The 22,855-nt window shown below is 37.9% G+C and overlaps 1 protein-coding gene across 3 annotated transcripts in view; it reads left to right on the top strand.

Moving 5' to 3' along the window:
• The window catches only part of KMT2E (lysine methyltransferase 2E (inactive)), a 120,081-nt gene that overhangs the window by 12,768 nt on the left and 84,458 nt on the right, over nt 1–22,855 (top strand). For all 3 annotated transcript variants that reach the window (XM_074942498.1, XM_074942499.1, XM_074942497.1), the window contains exons 2-4: nt 6,290–6,474; nt 19,609–19,723; nt 21,043–21,272. In XM_074942498.1, coding sequence (XP_074798599.1) covers nt 6,404–6,474; nt 19,609–19,723; nt 21,043–21,272 — 416 coding nt within the window. In that variant the 5' untranslated portion in view covers nt 6,290–6,403. The remainder of the gene's footprint in view (nt 1–6,289; nt 6,475–19,608; nt 19,724–21,042; nt 21,273–22,855) is intronic.

The raw sequence follows: 22,855 nt of genomic DNA, 5'->3' as shown, positions 1-22,855 counted from the left end.
GGAACATAGCAGGTGCAAGTTGTAGATTTTTTTTTTATTGTGGCAAAATATCCTCAGATTTTTTTGGACATGGGTTACATAATCACAGTATCTGTTTGTGGTGATTTATAAACAGTCTGGTAACAGTTACATGTGATTTCAATTAAGTTTGCCAAGAATGGAGTTTCTTCCAGCCCAAGGCCAACCACGTTGTTCTCCAACTCAAGTCTTTACTAGTTCTGTGTTTTAGAAGCCCAGTGTATGGTCGGAAGTCCAGTCTTCTACAGGGCAAATGAAAGTGTTACCAACTTGCTATTTAAAAATGACCTGCAAAAGAGAAAATAATTTGGCTTTTTCCCTCTTCTTTATGATGTATGAATAAGCAGAAGGTTTGAAAGCTTTTCTGTTTCTGCTTCATTTTTACATTAGCTATTCAGGTCTTGCAAACTGTTCTTGAAAACTATGGTTGGATAGAGAACTACAAATTTTATGATATGCTAAAGATGTGAAACATTAATTTTATTCAGGCTATTTAAAGCTGTAAACTTCTATTTAAGACACATGATGCAGAGACTCTTTTTAAGGACTAAGCATTACAGCCCCTTTAAGTACTAGAAGAATCAATAGCTGGAAGTTAAAACTGGGCAAATCAAAATAAGACACATTTTTTTAAGAGTGAAGGTGGTTAACTAATGGAACAAACTGCTAAGGGAGGTGGTGGTTTCTCCATCTCTTGAAGCCTTCAGATCAAGACCGGATGTCTTTCTGGAAGATATGTTTTAGTCAGACACAAGTTATTGGGCTCAACATGAGAGTAAATGGTTGAAATTTGATGGCCTACGTTGTATGCGAGGTCAGGTTGAATCATGTAGTAATCCCTTCTGGCCTTAAAATCTATGAAGAGAGAGAGTTGAAAAAGTTCCCAGTGTATATCTATGTCATTCAGAGTCCTCCAACAAAAAAACATGGAAGGAGAAGACTTAACATTCCTATTTTTAAGGTCTTGCTTACATGAGAAAATTGTGGTGATTTAGAAACTGATATAGCTAAATCAGTGCAACTTCCTTCTGTGAAAACTCTTATTTAGAGTTGAGTGCCTTACGTCATCTATAAATAGGTAGGAAATACCTCGTTGTACACTTAAAGGAACATCAACTTTAATCCATTTTTTTTAATGAAGAATAATAGTTTGAGGTTTTGAGGTATTTCCCCTTCTGAAGTTTGATTATGTTGGGGGCCGGGGGAAACAGTGAAATGGCCTATACAAAGTGCTGTTAAATGCACTAAGTCAAATGTAAAAACAGACTTCGTTAATTTTTTCAGTTATAGTCGTGTGTGTGAGGTGACTGTACTGTTTATTTCCTTTTAAGGTCTCCATACACTACGCCAAAAAAAAATAAAAATCACTAATACTACCAACACTTGTTACCGTCATCTCTAAAAACCCTTATATTCTCATACGCAAATGAGAGTCCAGGTATTGCAACATATAGAGTGCACTAACTTGAGCAAGTTTTTACACCACTTGTAGTGGTACGTCCTACAGAGATAAATTGCTAGTGTAAATTGGAAACCTCACAGGTTGCAATCTCACCAGTATAGCAGGTTCTCCTTGACTTCAGCTCTGCTTTTGAAACACCATGCATAATAAATGAGACAATGAAATAAAAATATTTTAATTTTTATTAGAAAAAGAGTAACAATACAAATCTAGTGAACATCAAAACAGACATCAGTAGGAACCTGTCCTCTGCTACTATACAACAAAATCTAAGTAAAGTTAGAACACTAACTTCATTACCATTTTAAAAAAAACTTACATTGAAAATCTAAGATGACTGAGATGCATTTCCCATGCATTGGACACCTGAAAGATGGCTGGTGGGAGGGGAATTAAGGAACATTATTGAAATGCCATAAGAACACAAACCAGAAAGTGCCCTCCCTCCACCCACCCCCAAAAAGAAAATCTGGTATCTCAGACTTACTACTCCATAGATGTTCCACCCACCACTTGCCTTCTGAGGGGCAGGAACATGCCTCTTTTAATGGTCCTGAGAGGAAGAAAAAACTATTAACCCAACTGAAAAAGTAGACCTGCAGCCCCCACTCAGCCAAAGTCCCATCAAAGCAAGCAGGACAGTGGCAATTTTTAAAAGAAAAGTAAATGCAGTTTCAGAAGATATGACCAATTTGCGTGCTGCCTCAAGCACTTACAATAGTGCCAGGTTAAAAGAGAGTGGGGGAAGAGGGTTCAGATTACTTTTTGCTATCACTTCATTCCATCAGTAATATAAGGACATAGCATCACACCATCTCCACGCTTTTTTTTAAAAACAATGCAGAATGAATCTATGGGAGTAAGGGCAGAAATGTCAATCTGTGGCTGGTACAACATGAAGAATTTCTTGAGTATTGTTCACAAGCAACACAGGTTTTGGTCCTGAGCTAGCTGGGGATATGTAGGTGTTGCAAAGGCAGTGCATTCAGCTCCTGGTGGTGTAGTTTAAGGGCATACTACCCTCAAATACTACTACAGCTTTCTTTGCTGAGGTAAGGAAGCTTGCTATGTCCTGTAATTTTAAGATGGTAGTGATAAATAATGAAGGGGTCTTGAAAAATCTCTTTTTGTGGAAAGTACGACATAAGAGTTTTAGATCAGTTATACAAAGTGGATAAGTAGATCTGTCTTCCTCTTAAAGGGAAAGTTCTTTGGCTGTAATATAATCAGTGAAATTTATTGAAGTTCATCATTTTTCTGGTTTTATTCAAAGTGGTTGAAACTGGGCCAAGAATTTAAATGACTAGTCTGCCACTGAAAGACCTACATCTAAATGGTGTGTGTGATGTCTCCTGACCTGTTTTTTTTCCCCTCTTACAACAATTTTGAACTTAATGGTGCCACTGCCTTTTCTGTTTACATCAGTACTGAATATTCCCTCTGCAGCCCTCCCAATTACTTTTCTGTACTGTTCGGGCACCTCTTGAATTAATACCATAATCACAGCAAAAATCAGTCTAGGTCATTAGACACTAACGTGCTAGTAATCACATTTCTGACTTTGGAACACACATTGGCAGTAAGTCCTGTAGGTTTGTACGCCTTCAGAAAACTAATCTGTTCTCTCCCTGCTTTATTGAATGTTTTCTGATTAGTAGTTTTTATTTTCTTAAGGCTCAGTTTTGCCAGCCACATCTTATACTTCCTCTTATAACCATTGTCCAGACATAGGTCACTTAGTCCAACCCAAATATCTTGTGTACACAATGAGCTTATTGTTGGATAATCTTAGTTGCTTTGTGCAAGAAAATAGACGTGATAGCACATGAGACAGGTGGCATAGTTCTTCTCCACATCCCTTGCACCTCCTCTTTTGTTTCAGCCTCTGCTGATGTGTGGCTTTCCAAATCTTTACAGTTTATTTTTTGACTGGCTGGCTCAACACCACTGAAAATTACAGGCAAGGCAAAGTCACATCCAGACTATAATAGCTCTAAAATGTTACCATTGAACCTCTCCGTCCCAAACCGTTTTTCAGAATAGGTTTTCCTAGTTACATTCTGGCGTTAATTAATCAGCATTACTGCCTGGGGGCTGACTGGTTCAGTGCATAGGTAACGTGCAGCCTTTCATTTTGTAGCTGCTAGTTTAGATCAAGCTGAGATTTGCAGAGACCCAACCCAATGTTGTTACCATTTGATGACTGTCTAGTTTAAATGAGCGGATCGTTGTCTCAGTCCAGTTTGGTATGAATTGGCACCCTTTTTTGAGAGTCTCAGAAGGGAGGTAAGTAAGTGGAAATTGAACTTCACTCAATTGTAGAGGTGGTCCCTCCAGTTTAATGTTGTAGCCTAAAAGTAGGATAGTGTGAGAATTTGTGCTGCTGGTGCCCGTTATCTGTCTATCTTATGTATTTACAGTGCATCCATCACCGTAAAGTTTGATGTACCTTTTTTTCGGCTTAGAGGACTTCATTTCTTGGTCTCTCAGGAGCAATAAATTGATTGTAATAAAGTAAACATTTGTACTGTTCCTAAGATGTCTCTATGTAAAATACAGTGTGGTGTCCATGGCATCTGACAAAACATAAACTACCATACTTCTGTAAATAGTAGGAATTATCTCCAGGAGATAGGTGACCTGACGTCTCTGCAGTTAGTATATTTGGTAATTTGTCTCATGGGCTAAAAAAGACATCTTCTACTCCAACAAGAACAAGAGAGTTGGGAATGGTGAAATATCCAGAGGCCTTAGTCATCTCATAAGGAAGTTTAATATGATCTACTCTAGACTTTTTTCTAGTTTATTAAATGTGTCTTTCTAATATTCTAAGCATGTACACTTTTAAAAATACAAAATCTTCTAATTAGATCAACATCAGTGTGAAGTCCTTCCCAATCCACCTCCGGGAAATTCTTTGGAAACTATCCTTGTCAATAAATTAAGATTTCTGTTCTAAAGCTAGGATGCTGTTAAAAATGCCTGGTCACTAGTATGCTCCCTTCAAATCAAAGGGCAGTTATATTAAATACTGCAGTTGATCTTAACTGTTGTGGTATCCCATGAGGAGAAAAGTGGTCTTAAAATAGCCAGAGCCCCAAACCTTTATGACTTTATGGGTCAAAACCAACAGCTATAAAACTGCACCCTTAAACAAACTGGAAGCAAATGTAGTTTACTGGGCACAGGAATTCTATGCTTCATCCAAGAAGCACTGCTCAGCAATCTGCATTCTGCACAGTCGAATGTTTGAGGCTGGTCTATAAGTGCATTGCAGTAATTCAGTGTGGAGGTAAGGAAGACATGGATAGCTGTGCTGAAGTGTATCCCTAAAAATAAAGACTGATAAATGGAGAAGTGCCATCACTTTGGGGTTGAGATCTCACCTCAATTGGCTAATCACTGCTGGATAAGTTACTGCTGACTCAGTACACATTTAACTTACTACTACAGTTCTGTGGAGTAGGAACACTACAGTGATATAATTCTGTTCACCCCTCCTTGTGCTCATATTCTGTACTTTTGTGGCACCTCTGCAGAGGAGAAGAAGAGAAGGTTGGAAGCACAGTGTCAGGGAGGTGGGACTTTGTTGATTTATGTATGAGTCAAAATAGATTCTCACTCTCTCTTGTTAGCCATTTTGACTCTTCAGTGCTTGTCAGAGTAAAATGTAGCAAACTTATGTTAATCAGAACCCATTGGAAGATTTGTACAATATATAATATTCAGAGTTGTTCTTGAATAACAAGGAGACATTTTGTTAAATAGTCGTAAACCGTTGTCTAACTCATCACCTGGAGAAACTGATCTTTGTTCCTTAAGCATGCATGAGTTACTTCACCCCCCTTCTTCCTCATTAAAATGCATTAAATTGAGTGGCTTCACTTTTTCAGTTTTGCATTATTTGCTAATAAAGCAAGAGTACAGTAGTAACATTGAGCCTAAAGGTCCAGCAGTCATTTTAATACATGTTAACATTTTATTATTCCATCAGAAATGTTATATAATTTTGTCTATAATCAGACTATGTGAAAGCTCTTCAATGAAAAAAATTAAAAATAACATTGTCCTGTTTTTAAGGATCTCTCTGAGTTTTAAATTATCACGTAGAATTTGGAAGAAAGAGTTAGGATACCTATCAGTTATCCACCACATAATAACCAAACGAAGGAAGAAGAATGTTATTTGCTGAAAGTTGAGTGGGTAAAATGAGAATTGTGGCCATATTAGGTTATCTGGTGGTATACTCAGTCCATTCTAATAATGGCCAATCATGACTGAAGTGAGAATTTTGAGTGTTTGTGGCGTTACGTATAATTGTATATATGAAAATTATGATTTTTATTTTCAACAAAATAGTTATTCAAACAGAGTGGTGAAAGTTTTGTTCATTTATATACTCTGTTTTGTATGCAGTCCTTTACTTTTGAATTCTAAAACTTTGTGGTTTGATCCTATACTGTCTATGTTCATCTTTAGATTTTTGGCTCAGATTTTTTGATTGAAAGTATGGGAAGAAAGCTTCCTTCAGAAGTATTTTAAGTTCTATGAGAGCTGTCCTACTGAAGATTTTTAGGTATTTATTTTTTTTAAAAAAAAAAGCCCATGCTGGTAGGGTAATATACTAAACTAAAGCAAATTTTAAAGGTTTATAATGTTTGCCATAATCTGACTATTTTTTTTGTCTTCATGCTGATAACAAAATGAAATTATTGTAAGATGTCTTAGCACAGGGTGCCATTTTAAAACGCATATGGAACTGCCGGTTTAAAATGATTTGTTTTCAGTGTTTTTCTTATTTTTAAACAGGGTTTGTGGATGCACTTAGATGTTTGCAATGAGCACTGTGGCTGGCATGCCCCAGTGTTTTGGATACCAATGCACAGGACTCCGTAGTAATCGAATTTATCAGAAACGAACGTCATGAGCATAGTGATCCCGTTTGGGGTTGACACAGCAGAAACTTCTCATTTGGAAATGGCTGCAGGCTCAGAGTAAGTATTTTTAACATAACTGCTAACTTTGTTATTTTTTCTTTTTGTGATGGGCATTTTTGAATAGAGCTAAGAAGACTTCCAATATGGTTTTACTTAATAGTTTGAATTTTTAATAGCTATTTTAATTCACCTTCTGTAGCTTTATTTTTTCTTCACGTTAGTTCTCTCTCTCTCTCTCTTTTTTTTTAAAAGAACGAAGCAGTATTTGTCAGCAGTTCAGTTTATCAAAGGGGATAGTTTTAAATAAAATATACTTTACTGCTTTAAAATTTTTTCTCGTGTTGATCATTTTGGCTTCCTTAAAGTATGCATCAAAACCTGTTTGGTTGTATTTAGAGTCACAGATATCTCCTTTGGTGCATGGAATGACGTACATGAAATACTGATCATCCGGAAGGGTGTTTTAAAAAATACATTTGCGTAGTTTATATTTTTAATTTTGTTATGCATCTGGTTACATTTATTTCTCTCCCAATATTTTAGTCTTTCTATTTGGTAATCCATTGTTTTTGCTTTCATAGCTGAAGTGGGTAGCTTAAAGGTTTAGGTGTATGTGTGAAATAACTAGACAGACTCCTAGGAATCACAGGTTCAACTCAGCCCTTCGTCTTTTTGAGGTAGATAAAATAGTCAAAACTCCATTTGCTTTGTTCAGTGTCAATCAGATGATACTTAAAGTCTGGCCCAGTCTGTCTTTTATAGACATCAAAGACCTCATGGCACTCCTCTTAAGAGTCCTATGATTTATAGAATGGTAGGATTGGAAGGGACCTCGAGAGGTCATCTAGGCTAGTCCCCTGCACTGATGGCAGGACTAAATATTATCTAGAGCAGTGGTTCTCAGACTTTTGTACTGATGACCCCATTCACATAGCAAGCCTCTGAGTGCAACCCCCTTTATAAATTAAAAACACGTTTTAATATATTTAACACCATTATAAATGCTGGAGGCAAAACGGGGTTTGTGGTGGAGGCTGACAGCTTGCAACCCCCTGAAGGGTCCTGACCGCCAGTTTGAGAACCCCTTATCTTGACTATCCCTGACATGTGTTTGTCTAACCTGCTCTTAAAAATCTCCAATGATGGAGATTCCGCAACCTCCCTAGGCAAGTTATTCCATGGCTTAACCACCTTGATAGGAAGTTTTTCCTTATGTCCAACCTAAACTGCCCTTGCTGCAATTTAAGCCCATTGCTTCTTGTCTTATCCTCAGAAGTTGAGACAAATTTTTTCTTTCTTCCTTGTAACAACCTTTTATGTATTTGAAAAGAGTTACCATGTCCCTTTTTAGTCTTTTCTTCTCCATACTAAACAAACCCAGTTTTTTCAGTCTTCCCTCATAGGTCATGTTTTCTTGACCTTTAATCATTTTTGTTGCTCTCCTCTGGACTTTTTCGGATTGGTCCACATCTTTCCTGAAATGTGGCGCCCAGAACTGGACACACTACTTCAGTTAAGGACTAATCAGCGTGGAGTAGAGTGGAAGAATTACTTCTCATGTTTGCTTACAACACTTCTGCAAATACATCCCAGAATGATGTTTGCCTTCTTTGCAATAGTGTAACACTGTTGACTCATATTTAGCTTGTGATCCACTATGACCCCCCAGATCCCTTTCTACAGTGCTTCCTAGGCAGTCATTTTCCATTTTGAATGTGTGCAGCTGATTGTTCCTGCCTAAGTAGAGTACTTTGCATTTGACCTTATTGAATTTCATCCTATTTACTTCAGACCGTTTCTTCAGTTTGTCCAGATCACTTTGAATTATAATCCTATCCTCGAAAGCACTTGCAATCCCTCCCAGCTTGATATTGTCTGCAAACTTTAGAAGTGTACTCTCTATGCCATTATCTAAATCATTGATGAAGATATTGAGTGGAACCAGACCTAGAACTGATCCTTGTTGGACCCCTCTCGATATACTCTTCCAGCTTGACTGTGAACAACTGATAACTACTCTCTGGGAACATTTTTCCATGCAGTTATGTGTCCGCCTTATAGTAGCTCCATCTAGGTTGTATTTCCCTAGTTTGTTTGAGACGGTCATGCGAGACAGTATCAAAAGCCTTACTAAATTCAAGATATATCATATCTGCCACTTCTCTCCCTATCTAAAAGGCTTGTTACCCTGTCAAAGAAAGCTATTAGGTTGATTTTTGACAGGATTTGTTCTTGACAAATTCATGCCGACTGTCACTTTATTACCTTATCTTCTAGGTGCCTGCAAATTGATTGCTTAATTATTTGCTCTATTCTCCTTCCGGGTACTGAAGTTAAGCTGATTGGTCTGTAATTCCCTGGGTTGTCCTTATTTCCCTTTTTATAGATTGCCACTATATTTGCCCCTTTTCCAGTCGTCTGGAATCTCTCCCATCTTCCATGACTTTTTGAAGATAATAGCTAATGGCTCAGATATCTTCACAGTCAGCTCCTTGGGTATTCTAGAGTGTATTTCATCAGGCCCTGCTGACTTGAAGACATCTAACTTGTTGTATTCTCGCCAATCTGATTAAAAATATGTCCCTGTTGTTGTGTGGTGTGCTGAGCATGGTTGCCACTCTCCACACCAAAGGTAGCTGCATATCCATGATGTTTGTGGATTCTTTTGGGATGAAACACAGTACAAAATATTTTTCATGGAGTACAAGTGACTTTTTTTTTTCATTTACACAAAGTAGTAGTATCAGCACCATCCAAATGATCTCAGCATGTCTAAGAATAACATTTGTTAATTTTTGTGTTTCCTCTTTTTTCTTTGCATTATCAGAGTATGTAGCAATGCAGTGGATTTTGATTTTGGCAGGGGGTGAGGGAAGTAACCCAAAAAAATAAAATCTTGCCTTTATAGAGAGAGAGGGTCTCTGTAATGCACAGTATAATATATGTGCTTATAAATCTTAGCGATGATTATTTTTAAAAAATAAGTCAATGGGAGATGCTAGTTACTCAGCATTTTTGATCATCAGACTGTTCGTTTATTTCAGAGCCGAACTTTAGTCACCTATTTTGGAAAAATATTAGGTCATATGTAAATTATATTTAGAATCCAATAGGAAAGTCAAATTTTGGACCTATAACTTGTTGTTTCTTTCTAGTCTTTTGAAAGAACTTGCATTTTGAAACTTGCCAATAGACTGACAGTCACAATGAATATAGATTAAATGTTCTTAATCTCTTTCCTTAGGCGTCTTGCCCCCACCCTCTTACACATACAGTTTTAATTTTGTCCTGTTGAAACGATACAGCTTTCATGTTTTTGGACAGTTTAAGAACATATTTGCATGGTTTAGGTGTTGGAAAAATAGACAATTTGTTTTTACATATTTTCTTTCATGCTTCAGGTCTCCTGAAGAACTTCTGAAGTAATAAGATATTAAGTAAAGGCAGTGGGGTAGGTTTCATCAAGATAGATGAATTGGCCATTGTAAACTTGAAAAATGGCTTGCATGCAGCCTTTAACATTAAAACCTGTTGAGTCAGGGTGGGGAATTTTCCCTAAAACATGAGCATTTGATCTTAATTTCTATGAAGAGTGAAATGAGTTTCCTAGTTTTCACCTGGAAAGCTTTTAGAGACTGGGCCTAAGAAGACATCTGTTAGTGTGCCTTTCTTGAAGGGTATCTCCTTATGTTGCATAATCTATCCTTTTATACTTAAGACCATGTGAAGAGAATAAGTGGCAAGAGATGCACAAGCTTATGCAGTCAGTATTGTAGGCTGGTTGACATGCCACTGTTTATGTCAGGAAAACCAAGGATTCTACACTGATGTTTTAGTGACAACAGAGAATCCAAGACTTGCTTCAGCTAGAGTTCAAAACTGAGATGCTTCCAACAGCCAAAGCCCAGAAAAGGAGAGCTAGGTTTTCCTGGTTTTGAAAAAGTAAAGAGCCAAAGAAAACAGCTGGGTGTATGTGTTTTCATTTTTGTTTTTTGTGTTTGTGTCCTGCACACTCTAGGGGCATTAGGTGTCTGTTATTAGTTAGGCTGATGAGACCGCATGTGTTCATTGGTTGTAATGTTGATGAACTTAACTGCTATCATGGCTGCAAAGGCTTCTGGGGGTCAGGGGCAAGATTTTAAACTCTGAGTTGCTGGGTGCTTTGTGGGGCATCTGAAATAACTTAAAATTTGCCATTCTTGAATTTGAACTTCAAAACTCATTTAGTTTGTGGATTTGTCCAGGATCATGCACAGAAAAGTTCTATTTTTAAAATAAAATGTAGGAACAGTCCTACCCATCACCGAAGAGGACTGCTTAGAAGCATGAGGCAGGTAACATCTTCTAGTGGATTTCCGTCCTATAAGGGCAGTAGGTATGTCCCTTATTGAAGGAGGCAAATGTAGAAACTGATTAGCTCTTACTTGCAATTGCTGAGTTCTTAAATAGGGTTCATCAGATGGAAAATGAGTAGCCAAGAGAGAAGCAGCTGTGGAATATATAGAAATAGCAAACAGTTTTATTTAGTTTTCCTTGATCATAACTAATTTGTATTATGTCAACTTAAAATCAAGGGGGAAAACAGAATACATGATAGATGGTATACAGGAACGGGTTTAACTATTGACTATTCTAGTATTGTAATAAGGACCACTGGGAAATGTTAGATTGACATAACCACCTTCTGTTTTTCAAACACTGCTTTTTTCTAGAAACTGACACTTTGGACATTGATTGCATCAATAACAATGATAGATCCTTATTGAATATACCTTGGCCCTGAAAGGAGGCAAACCAGTTCCCTGTAGGCCCGTTTCTGCTTCCTAAGATGCCAAAGCATGGGGGAAAATGGGGGTGGCAAACTTGACTGTGTAGGAGAATAATCTTCATTGAAAAAGGAGACCTGGAAATTTAATCATCCTTTCTTCTGCCCTTCCAAACAGAGGGCTGAGGCCTGTAAAGAGAACACTGTTGTAGTTAGTTACTAGAACAGTATGCATAAATTTGAATATAATTATTATACTATTCACTTTGAACCTATTAAATATTAAATGTTACAATTTTGGGGGAAAAATCACAGTTGATGGTGAAATAAACTGCATGTCTTTCTGTACTCAGAATTAGTTAGGAATTATAAAGGTGCTGCCTCATTAGGCCATATTAATAGAAGATCTATGTAACAGAAGGCATTATCTGTGCTACGGGTATGTACCTGAGTTCCTCTGGGTGCCTCTACAAAATCTGACGCACAAAATTGTGTAAATACAAGACAACATGCTTTAATAGCGAGAGTACAATATAGACATTGTACAGCATATAAAAGCAGTTTTCAGTTTGATGTGAAGAACACTAGATGGACTGAAAGTGAATATTCAGGAGAAGAGAATTTTTAAAGTGTGTGCCTTTAGTGGAAAAGGATCTTGAGATAGTAAGACTCTAGCCTAATTTTTCTTGCTGTGAAGGGACAGAGAGCAATAGACATTGCCTTGAATAGAATGGCCTTATTAAGGGCCTGAAATGCTCTTGCTGACTTACAGGAAGTCGGTGTAGTTCCAAGCATCAATGTTGAGTATTCATGGTCAAGTGTCTGGGAAGTCATGCTGCCACGTTCCACGGTCTGTAGATTGCTTTCAGAGTTAACCCCAAATAAAAGGCTTTACTATAGTTTAGCCTAATGATCACAATACATGGGTCACTGTAGCAAGTTCTGCATCTAGAAGAAAAGGGAACTTTATGATGTTTTATATTACTTTTTAAAAAAAATTTTAAACTCCTTCATAACCATTTTAAACACCTTCATAACTGTGGAAATCTGGTCTTCCAGGTGCGGGTCATGATAAAAAGTAGTAGACCTACCTTGCAAACCACGTCAGAAATCAGTAAACAATTGCCAAAGATCAGACAATGTTCTCTACCTAGTTTTGCCCATGAAATACCAGCTGTCTTGTATTCTTTAACTAAAGTATTACAATACATTTTGTGTGAAACACAATACATTGTTCTACGTCATATTTTCTTATCTGGGTTGAATTTTAGCCAACCAATATTCATATGAATTGTAGTGCAAAAACCTGTCAAATTGTTGTACATAGTATAATAACTTGTTTTTTCAGAAAATTTGCAAAGCTGCTGAGGCACACTAGGAACAGGTGGTTTTCAAATAATCCCCCCCCCCCTTTTTTTTTCTTTTAATAAATAAATGCTGCTTTTGAGTTTATAAGGCTACGGTAAATGACCTTAAAAACGTTAGGCTGGGACTTTCAGAGGAGCCTAAAAGAGTTGAGATCCTAATTACCCTAGGCTCCTTTGAAAATCTGTCTTAATGAGCGTCAGTTTTTTTTGACATCCACGATTTAAAAAAACCTGTTGCGCTCCCAGCTTTCATATAAACTTTATTTTTGGTGTTAAGGGTGAGAACCACTCAGATTGTTTTGACTATTCATTATAAAAAGTTAATCATGGAAAGAAATGGTCCGCTTAACCCCCCTTTTCAGACCCCTTAGAAGAAAATAATGGTCTTTAGCTAAAAATTTTTAACCACGATTCAGAGTATAGATGACTTCAGCCATAAGCCCATAAAACTGAGTTTATGGAAACCTTAACTGATATCTTTAACAGCCTTGTGGTACATTGGTTTTTTTCTTCTTCAGCATTATTTATTTAATTTATTTAATTAATTTCACTAGGGCCATCTGCTGATAGAATGGGGTATTTTAAGACTGTATAGTAATTGAGTGTTAATTCTCAAGTGATCTAGTTCTAGATATGCAAGTTGTCTGACCCAAAACCAGAACTGAGACTCTTAAATGTGGCTTAAATTTTTTTTAGTGTAGCTGAGAAAATCTAGTACTGTTTTCTAATAGTAGAAAAACTTTTAACCCATTGGAAGATTGGGATTTGGGGACAATGTTTTCTAGCCAGAACACTTCTGAATGTTTAACAGTTTCTAACCACTCTACCACTCTGTTAACTGATAGACCACTTACATGTACATGACCTCACCCAAGGGGTTTTGTATACATCTTTGAGACGAATAATTTGGTCAGAATCCCACTCAGATAATTAAAAATTTGTTATTTAGGGCATAATAGTGAGTGCTAATTTGTTGGGGTTTTTTTGGTTGGTTGGTTTGTTTGTTTTGTTGTTAAAGCCTATGTAGGCTGCTGGCCTGTTTCCACATCACAGGAAGGTCACAATCTTTTCAAGCTCTTCCTTCAGGGTACAGTTTATTCAGCAAATACAATAAATCAGTTCAAGATAGGGTTTCACACACAAACCCAACCTTCTGCAAGGCCTTTTCCTTGCATCAGGAGACCATTTGCTTTATCTAGCTCTCCTTTCCAGCTGAGATACTTGGTGGCTTTTATAATTACTTGACCATCTCAGTTTGGAGGTTGCTTATGAGAAGCAGGTGAGGCTGAGCCCAACTCTCCTTAGAGGGCCAACCACCCTGTGACATTGTGTCTCATGCTGTGTGTGTGTATAGAAAAACATTAGAACAAAAAGAAAAGGAGGACTTGTGGCACCTTAGAGACTAACCAATTTATTTGAGCATAAGCTTTCGTGAGCTACAGCTCACTTCATTGGATACATTTAGTGGAAAATACAGTGGGGAGATTTATATACATAGAGAACATGAAACAATGGGTGTTACCATACACACTGTAATGAGAGTGATCAATTAAGATGAGCTATTACCAGCAGGAGAGCCAAGGGTGGTGGGGGGAGACCTTTTGTAGTGATGATCAAGGTGGGCCATTTCCAGCAGTTGACAAGAACGTCTGAGGAACAGTGGGAGTGCGGGGGGATAAACATGGGGAAATAGTTTTACTTTGTGTAATGATCCATACCACTCCAAGTCTGTATTCAAGCCTAAGTTAATTGTATCCAGTTTGCAAATTAATTCCAATTCAGCAGTCTCTCGTTGGAGTCTGTTTTTGAAGTTTTGTTGTTGAAGAATTGCGACTTTTAGGTCTGTAATCGAGTGACCAGGGAGATTGAAGTGTTCTCCGACTGGTTTTTGAATGTTATAATTCTTGACGTCTGATTTGTGTCCATTTATTCTTTTACGTAGAGACTGTCCAGTTTGACCAATGTACATGGCAGAGGGGCATTGCTGGCACATGCTGGCATATATCACATAGGTAGACGTACATGTACATTGGTCAAACTGGACAGTCTCTACGTAAAAGAATAAATGGACACAAATCAAACGTCAAGAATTATAACATTCAAAAACCAGTCAGAGAACACTTCAATCTCCCTGGTCACTCGATTACAGACCTAAAAGTCGCAATTCTTCAACAACAAAACTTCAAAAACAGACTCCAACGAGAGACTGCTGAATTGGAATTAATTTGCAAACTGGATACAATTAACTTAGGCTTGAATGGAGACTTGGAGTGGTATGGATCATTACACAAAGTAAAACTATTTCCCCATGTTTATCCCCCCGCACCCTCCACTGTTCCTCAGATGTTCTTGTCAACTGCTGGAAATGGCCCACCTTGATTATCACTACAAAAGGTGTTTTTTTTTTTCCCCCCTCTCTCCTGCTGGTAATAGCTCACCTTACCTGATCACTCTCGTGAGTGTGTATGGGAACACCCATTGTTTCATGTTCTCTATGTATATAAATCTCCTCGCTGTATTTTCCACTAAATGCATCGGATGAAGTGAGCTGTAGCTCACGAAAGCTTATGCTCAAATAAATTGGTTAGTCTCTAAGGTGCCACAAGTACTCCTTTTCTTTTTGCGACTACAGACTAACACGGCTGTTACTCTGAAACATTACAAGAAGTTTCAGTTGTGAAGTTCGAATGTCCCTAAGTACTAGGGAAGTAAACAGTAAAAATAAGATGATTCCATTGTTTATAAACACCGGGAGTAGGCTTTTTTTTTTTTTTTTTAAACGTATCGTCTTGGTGGGTCAGGACAGATGTATGGTACTGAGAAGCTACAGAATGGGGCCTGTTCAAAAGATTTCTAAATACAGTGCCTCAAGCGCACATCTTTGATATCAAGAACATAAGTGAGGAATGCCAAGTCATACATTCTTTTGACCCTTTTCCTCTTGAAAACTCAAGTTTTTGCAAGATACCCACAATAAGAGTCCTTGAAATCCAGTATTTTAAAAAAAATTTAGTGAATCTTCACGAAGTACATACTCCTTACTCACTTCATTGATGTGATTCTTGACTTTGCACATTGCATCCACTGCCTACTACTGTATCACCCTCTCTTGTTCTGTCCCATGTGAAACTTAGTCCCTTATCCTCCAGTCATTTACATACATGCTGCACTTTAAACATGTGAATTATCCAACCTAAATCCATAGGAATAGTCACAGCCTTAAAATGGGTAACAATAACCCTTGGATTTCTTTGTTTTCTTTGGTTTTTAACTTCCATGTTTTTACTTTGGTAGTTGCTGCTTTCCACTGTTTTATGTGATTATATGGATGCTTGTTGTCAGGACAGTCACATAATGGAAGCCAAGTCCACCAATTATCCCCAAAGAACTACAATAAGTAGCCAGCACTTACAGAAAGTGGGATTTATTGTCTGAATTTAAAGAGCACTTCAAATCCCTTGCGAAGCCCAGTTACTCTTTGGACTCCAATTTGATTGTGTGGAATGCACAGACTGCCACCTTCAGGGTATATATTGTAAGGTAGAGCAGGAAATTTTGGTGGTTAGGCTCTTAAGGTCTTTTGATTAAGTATATACTATTATCAGTATCTTTCATTGAATTATCTCACATTTAAGAACTTGACATTTTTACAACTCACGATAATGGCATCTAACAAAGAAAAGTTTCTGTAATAAACTTTAGCATTACTGAAATGTAGACTGCATATTAAAATTTTTTCCAGGGAGTTTTGGTACTCAGATTGCCTGTTAGACCAAATAGTTCTCCAGTTACTAGGGAAAACGAATAAGATCCAAATAATCCCTGGGAAAAATGCACTATTTAGTGGAAAACAGGATAGACATGCTACCTCCTTTCACTTTCAAAAAGTATTAAAAATATTCTGCTTAAGGGATGGACAGCAGTCTCTTGAATTGGGAGAGAAGGATATGAAAGTGACTAGAAATTCTGGAAACTTAGCTGGGCTGTACTGGGCAAATATCCACTCCTTGTGCATCAGAGCTTTGAGTATCCAGATCTTCAGGATTAGTATTATTTCCATTGCAGTAGGACCCCAACCAGAAAACATTGTACCTTCAACATGACATTATGAGGATAGTGGAGAATCTGACATACCTTTTCAAATTTTGTTTTCTTTCTAGAACCTGGGTTCATAAACCTAGGGAGGCTGGGAGATTACAATTCCCCAGATGGGGGAGGGATGCCCCCAGATGCTTCTGTTACATTGTATAGAAAAGGTTGAGGACCACTGCTGCTCCCTCTGGTTTCTTTACTGAACAACCTTTTTCATCATTCCCTTCCCAAAATGAAAAGGCAGTCAGTGACTAGAAAGGTTTCAGAGTAGCAGCCCTGTTAGTCTGTATGCACAAAAAGAAAAGGAGTATGTGTGGCACCTTAGAGACTAACAAATTTATTTGAGCATAAGCTTTTGTGAGCTGCAGCTCGCTTCATCGGATGCATGCAGTGGAAAATACAGTGGGGAGACTTTCCTCTGCATGCATCCAATGAAGCGAGCTGCAGCTCACGAAAGCTTATGCTCAAATAAATTTGTTCGTATCTAAGGTGCCACAAGTACTCCCTTTTCTTTTTAGTGACTAGAAAGTTATTGTAATAGACGGTATGTCACAGAGTAAATATCTTCCACTTAGGAAATGTTTGTATTCTTCCTTAACACATTTTTTTCAATTCTCAGCAGTATCTAGTAGCAAGAGTCCATTATTCTGTGAAAAATATTCGGTTCAATTGTCATTACTTTTAAGACAATTTTGGTGTAGCTGAGGAGATACAGTATTTGTGTGTTTTAAAGATAGATGTGGAAGTTCTGAAAGAACTTTGATCTAAGTATTTTCAAATATTTACATGGTTCCTGTGTGATTGATTGTGTACTGTTGATGATAGACTTGGTTCTGCGGAATACACAAAGCAGTAGACAGTCCTGCACTGAAGAATTTACGGTCTATGAAAGCTGTACAATATTCTAATCTCCCTTTATCCTAAAGTCCCCTTCTAATTTTTTGTGGCTATACAAACTTTGCTGTTTTTTCTTTCCTTTTCTTTCCTTTTCTCTGTTCCTCTGTGGAAAACCTGCTTGCATAAAGGGAAAGTGACTAGCCAAGTAACTATACATAAGGTGAAAAGTTCTCTCAAATTCATGAAGTAAACAAATGAATATAGTCATAGATACTCAGGTCAGAAGGGACTACGATGATCATCTCGCCTGACCTGTATAACACAGGCCATGGAATGTCCCCAAAATTATTCCTAGAGCATATCTTTTAGAAAAAACATAAAGATGAGAGAAAATGACTTTATTACAAAAGGTTAAAATAATACAGAAGTGTGACTTAAGTAGTCAGTGTTCCTCTAACAAAACTAACTTTGTAGAATTCTTCTTTTCATGACATAGAGCAAAAAAAGTGTGTGTATATACACTATTATTTTCTGTTAATAATTTGTAATTACAAATTAAACCAGAGGAAAAAATATGCACAATATGAATTGGGTCATTACACATATTGAATCTGTTTCCCTAGGTTAAGTATCCTCACAACTTCTTGTCAGCTGTCTAAATGGGTCATCTTGATTATCACTACAAAAGATTTTAGCTGATCTTAACTAATTAGCCTCTCACAGTTTGTATGGTAACTTCCAACTTATCTGTGTGAAAAATAAACAAATAAATAAATATATAATATAAATCTTCTTACTATATGTTCCATTCTATGCATCCGATGAAGTGGGCTGTAGCCAACGAAAGCTTATGTTTTAATAAATGTGTTAGTCTCTAAGGTGCCTCAAGTACTCCTGTTCTTTTCACAATATGAATGTTTGTTTAAAAACAAAACGAAACACACAACCCTCCAAACTAGCTTTAAGTACCCTGAATCCATGTTTTGTTAAATAATTTTTTTAAACATACATATCACTAGACTCCTTTTGGATGATCAGTATATTAGAGTTCATTGAATTTTCATTTTAATTGTTGGGAATAAGAAAAACTTTTGTGAACTTCTTAGAGAATAGTAGCAGACGAAGATGGCTTTTTGTTAGTTATGAGTTGGCATCTTGCCCTGGCTGGCCCTGGCAGTGATTTGCTGTCATGCAGAGGTTTCATTTGTGAGCTCCAGGTTCCTTTGAAATTTACCCCAGTGGTATGGGGCCCCTAGATGAAATGATGAATAAGTAATAAGTTACTGCCAATATGTAATAAGGTCAGAATTAACGTGTTGGGCAATTCCATAAGTAGGGCCAAAAAATCTAGCTCTCATACTTGTGTTGTCTATAAATATTATAAAACTTCTAGGAAAAAGCAATCAAATATCCTGTTACTTTTTCTTTTCACACTTTCCCTCTTTCTACATTCTTTTCTCGTTTTTTGCAATTTTTTCTTCAGTAATATCACCTTTTAATTTTTCTTCCAATTTTGTTTTGAATATCAAGCGCTTTATTTTTTTTTATTTACTCTGTGCATGTTCTTTCCTTCCCAGTCAAAAACTGTTGTGGAACCTGATTGGCACCACAGATCTCTATAGGGGGTTATTGGCACTGCACTGATGTTCTCACTAGATGTCATTGTGGAACTTCATTAAGTTGCGGGTAGTGATACGAATATATTGATAGACTTCTGTAGTTTCATATGTATTGTCCCTTGTTGCTTCTGTCGTTATTAATGATGCTAATGTGCCTCTTCTTGCAGTCACTTTATACGATTATGTGGTATTGTACAGCCTTTTCTAATGATAAACCAAGTTTTATGCTCAGGGTGTCTGAACTGCTGCAGAATTTACTTGCAGCTAATGCCTATAACAAGATCTCATATGTCAAAGATCCATTTGAGCTATATGTCTGATGTTCTAGAAACTTCTTTCTTGGTGATATGTATTTTATGCTTCCTTTGGGGCCGCCACTTATGAAAATGGGTCTTTTTACTTTCTAACAGGAACAAAATGTAAATACTTATCATTTATAAAATGAAAAAATACAAGTAAAAGCAAATACATATGAAATATTGTATGTAATGGTGTACATCTTGCTTTTCAGACCAGAATCTGTAGAAGCTAGCCCTGTGGTAGTTGAAAAATCAAACAGTTATCCACACCAGTTATATACCAGCAGTTCTCATCACTCTCACAGTTACATTGGTTTGCCTTATGCGGTAAGTTTAAAAACTTAGAGTATTTGTGTGAGGTTCCAACTTTTTTAATCAAATAGTTTTGAGGCATATTTAAAGTTCCTTATTGTGTGTGGACAGGGGAAGAAGGGGGTTACTTAAAAGCCAGATGTACAAAAAGACAAGCATACTTTTTAGAGTTCTGTTTAATGCTCTTTTACTGTTCGTAATGCTTGGAATCTTAAAAACTTTGCATTCCGGTTTTGTTCTTTTCTATTGAATAAACATTGCTTTGCTCAAATGAGCTTCTGAGTGGATGTATATAGAGCAGGGATGGGCAAACTTTTTGGCCTGAGGACCACATCGGGGTTGCAATGGAGGGCCAGGTAGGGAAGGTTTGACTCCCCAAACAGCCTGGCCCCCGCCCTCTTCTGCTTCCCGCCCCCGACCGCCCCCTCCTGGGACCCCCCCCATACCTTAACCCCCCCCCCGACCCCATCTCCATCCAACCCCCCCGCTCCCTGTCCCCTGACTGCCCCAACCCCTATCCACACCCCTGCCAGCCCCCCCCCCCCCCCCGGACTCCCACACCTATCCAACCACCCCCTGTCCCCTGACCGCTCCTCCCCAGAACCTCTACCCCATCCAACTGCTCCCTGCCCCCTTACCAAGCCGCTCAGAGCAGCAGGAGCTCGCAGCCCCGCCGCCTGGCCAGAGCCTGCCATGCTGCCCGGCAGGAACCGCGGGCCAGAGCACGCTAGTAGCGCAGCAAGCTGAGGCTGTGGGGGAGTGGGGACAGCAGGGGAGAGACCGGGGGTTGGCTAGCCTCCCCGGCTGGGAGCTCAGGAGCTGGGTATGACGGTCCTGCGAGCCAGATATGGCCCGTAGGCTGTAGTTTGACCACCTCTGATATAGAGCCTATATTGGCAATGTTCAAAACTGCTGCTGATGCAGTAGTAGTAAAATCTAGACTTTGCAGCTAGTGCTTCCGGAGTGATTTGATATTGGTACATAAACAGACACTTATTTTTCAAGCTGTTTTATCTCCCTTTTCTTGTTTGTGTAAAGTTAAATGTGGATTTAGATATCTAGGCACCTGCATAACTGGTCTTAGTTTAAAAAGTTCGATGGGAGCTGCTGGAATCACAGTATTTTTGAAGTGTGTAAGGCATTATGTAGGTGTTTAAATGTGAATTTAGGAGCATAACTTTGGGCTTCTGTTTTTGAGTGTTTTCATTCTGGCTATGAATTTAGAAACCTGACTTCCAAACAAAAGTGGGTGTAGGAATCCTTCTGAGGAGTTTGAAAATGAATATTGGTTACATGTCAAGATAACTGTGGGTTTTTTTCAAAAAATCATCCAGGACCATAACTATGGTGCTCGTCCTCCTCCAACACCTCCAGCATCTCCTCCTCCATCAGTTCTTATCAGCAAGAATGAAGTAGGCATATTTACCACTCCCAATTTTGATGAAACTTCCAGTGCTACTACCATCAGCACATCAGAAGATGGAAGCTATGGAACTGATATTACCAGGTGCATTTGTGGTTTTACCCATGATGATGGATACATGATCTGTTGTGATAAATGCAGGTAAAATATTTTATATGAATTAAAATGTTAATATATGTTTTTATTTTTTAATCAAACTGTAGTAGTAAGCAGTTTTTGAAATGTCTAATTACTTTAGATTACATTCAATTTTAGGGTAGGGGAACTGCCATCGAAACAGAGGCTCTTTCAAGTCCATTATAGGCCATGTAACTGTCTTAACCGGCAAAATAGAAGTTCAAGGAAGGAAAGAGTTTCACACTTTGTTCCAGTTTGCTATTTTGTGTCTGGCTGCTCCATTGTAAATATTTAAGAGTCAACTCTTCTGTCAGTAGTGGGACTTTTTTTTGCAGGCCATTCACATTACTCATTAAATTCAGTCTAGTCCAGCGTTTCTCAAATGCGGCGACTGTGGCTGCATGCGGCCACGAGGGGCTTTTCATGCATCCACAGCCTCCTGGGCAGTGATGGGGGCAGGGAGAGGTAGCGGTGGGGAAACAAACATACAAATACCACTTTTCACAGAAATGGACTTACTAGCTAGTAATTTTTTTTTTTAAAAAAAAAGGCAACCCAAAAAGCAAAAGAAACAACCACAGAAGACAAGAATCTGCAAAGCACGTTATTTGTTCCGATTTTGTTTAGGTCCAGTAAAGAATAGAGACAAGTGTATATTATTTTTATTATTGAGTCCGCAATAAAAATCTACTTAAATTATGATTTGGACATGTATATATGTGCATATTTATTTGTTTTTCCTAAAATCAATGAAGTAGTTAGGAAAAATTGTCAGAGCAGCCATCAGCAAGAGTTGGTGGCCGCACTCTGAGGCCACCAAAATATTTCTTGAGACCCCTGGTCTAGTCCTTTTGGAAGGCATACTTTCATGTTCTGGGTAATGTGTTTATAATATATCATGCAAAATATTAGCACACTAGTTTTAGTGTACAGTATTTAGGTTGATAAAATAAAAATTTCTGTTAACAGTGAATATTACGTGTAACACTTGACAAGGGAATGTTTTAAGAACAATTTAAAAAAACATGTTGTGTTATAAGGACATTGCTATCAAGCCCTGCTGAGATGGACCAATGAATTTATTAAAAACTGTTCTCTGCTGCAACATTCACTTAGTTTCAGTGCAGTGTCTTACCCTCTGGCGGTTCTAATAACACTTATGCTTCTTATATTTTTAAAGTGCTGAAGGAGGAGCATTTTGTAGAGGACAAATGTGGCTGAGGGATCAGTGCGAATGAAGAAACAGCTATTGGGATGGAAATGCAGAGGGATCAGATCAGTGGAATGTAAAATAAGTAGTCAGGTAGTGGGAGTGGGATAGGGTGATAGTTCAGAGAAATCAATTTATGTGTTGTTTTTCAGGATAGCACAAGCCATATAGAAAATGACTTTGGAAATGTGCCTCTTCTTTGACAGGTTTCAGAGTAACAGCCGTGTTAGTCTGTATTCGCAAAAAGAAAAGGAGTATTTGTGGCACCTTAGAGACTAACCAATTTATTTAAGCATAAGTTTTCGTGAGCTACAGCTCACTTCATCGGATGCATACTGTGGAAACATACTGTTTCCACAGTATGCATCCGATGAAGTGAGCTGTAGCTCACGAAAGC

Source organism: Natator depressus, chromosome 1 (genome assembly GCF_965152275.1).
Source record: "Natator depressus isolate rNatDep1 chromosome 1, rNatDep2.hap1, whole genome shotgun sequence".
NCBI classification, from domain to species: Eukaryota; Metazoa; Chordata; order Testudines; family Cheloniidae; genus Natator; species Natator depressus.
This window is presented reverse-complemented; position numbering and strand designations above follow the sequence as displayed.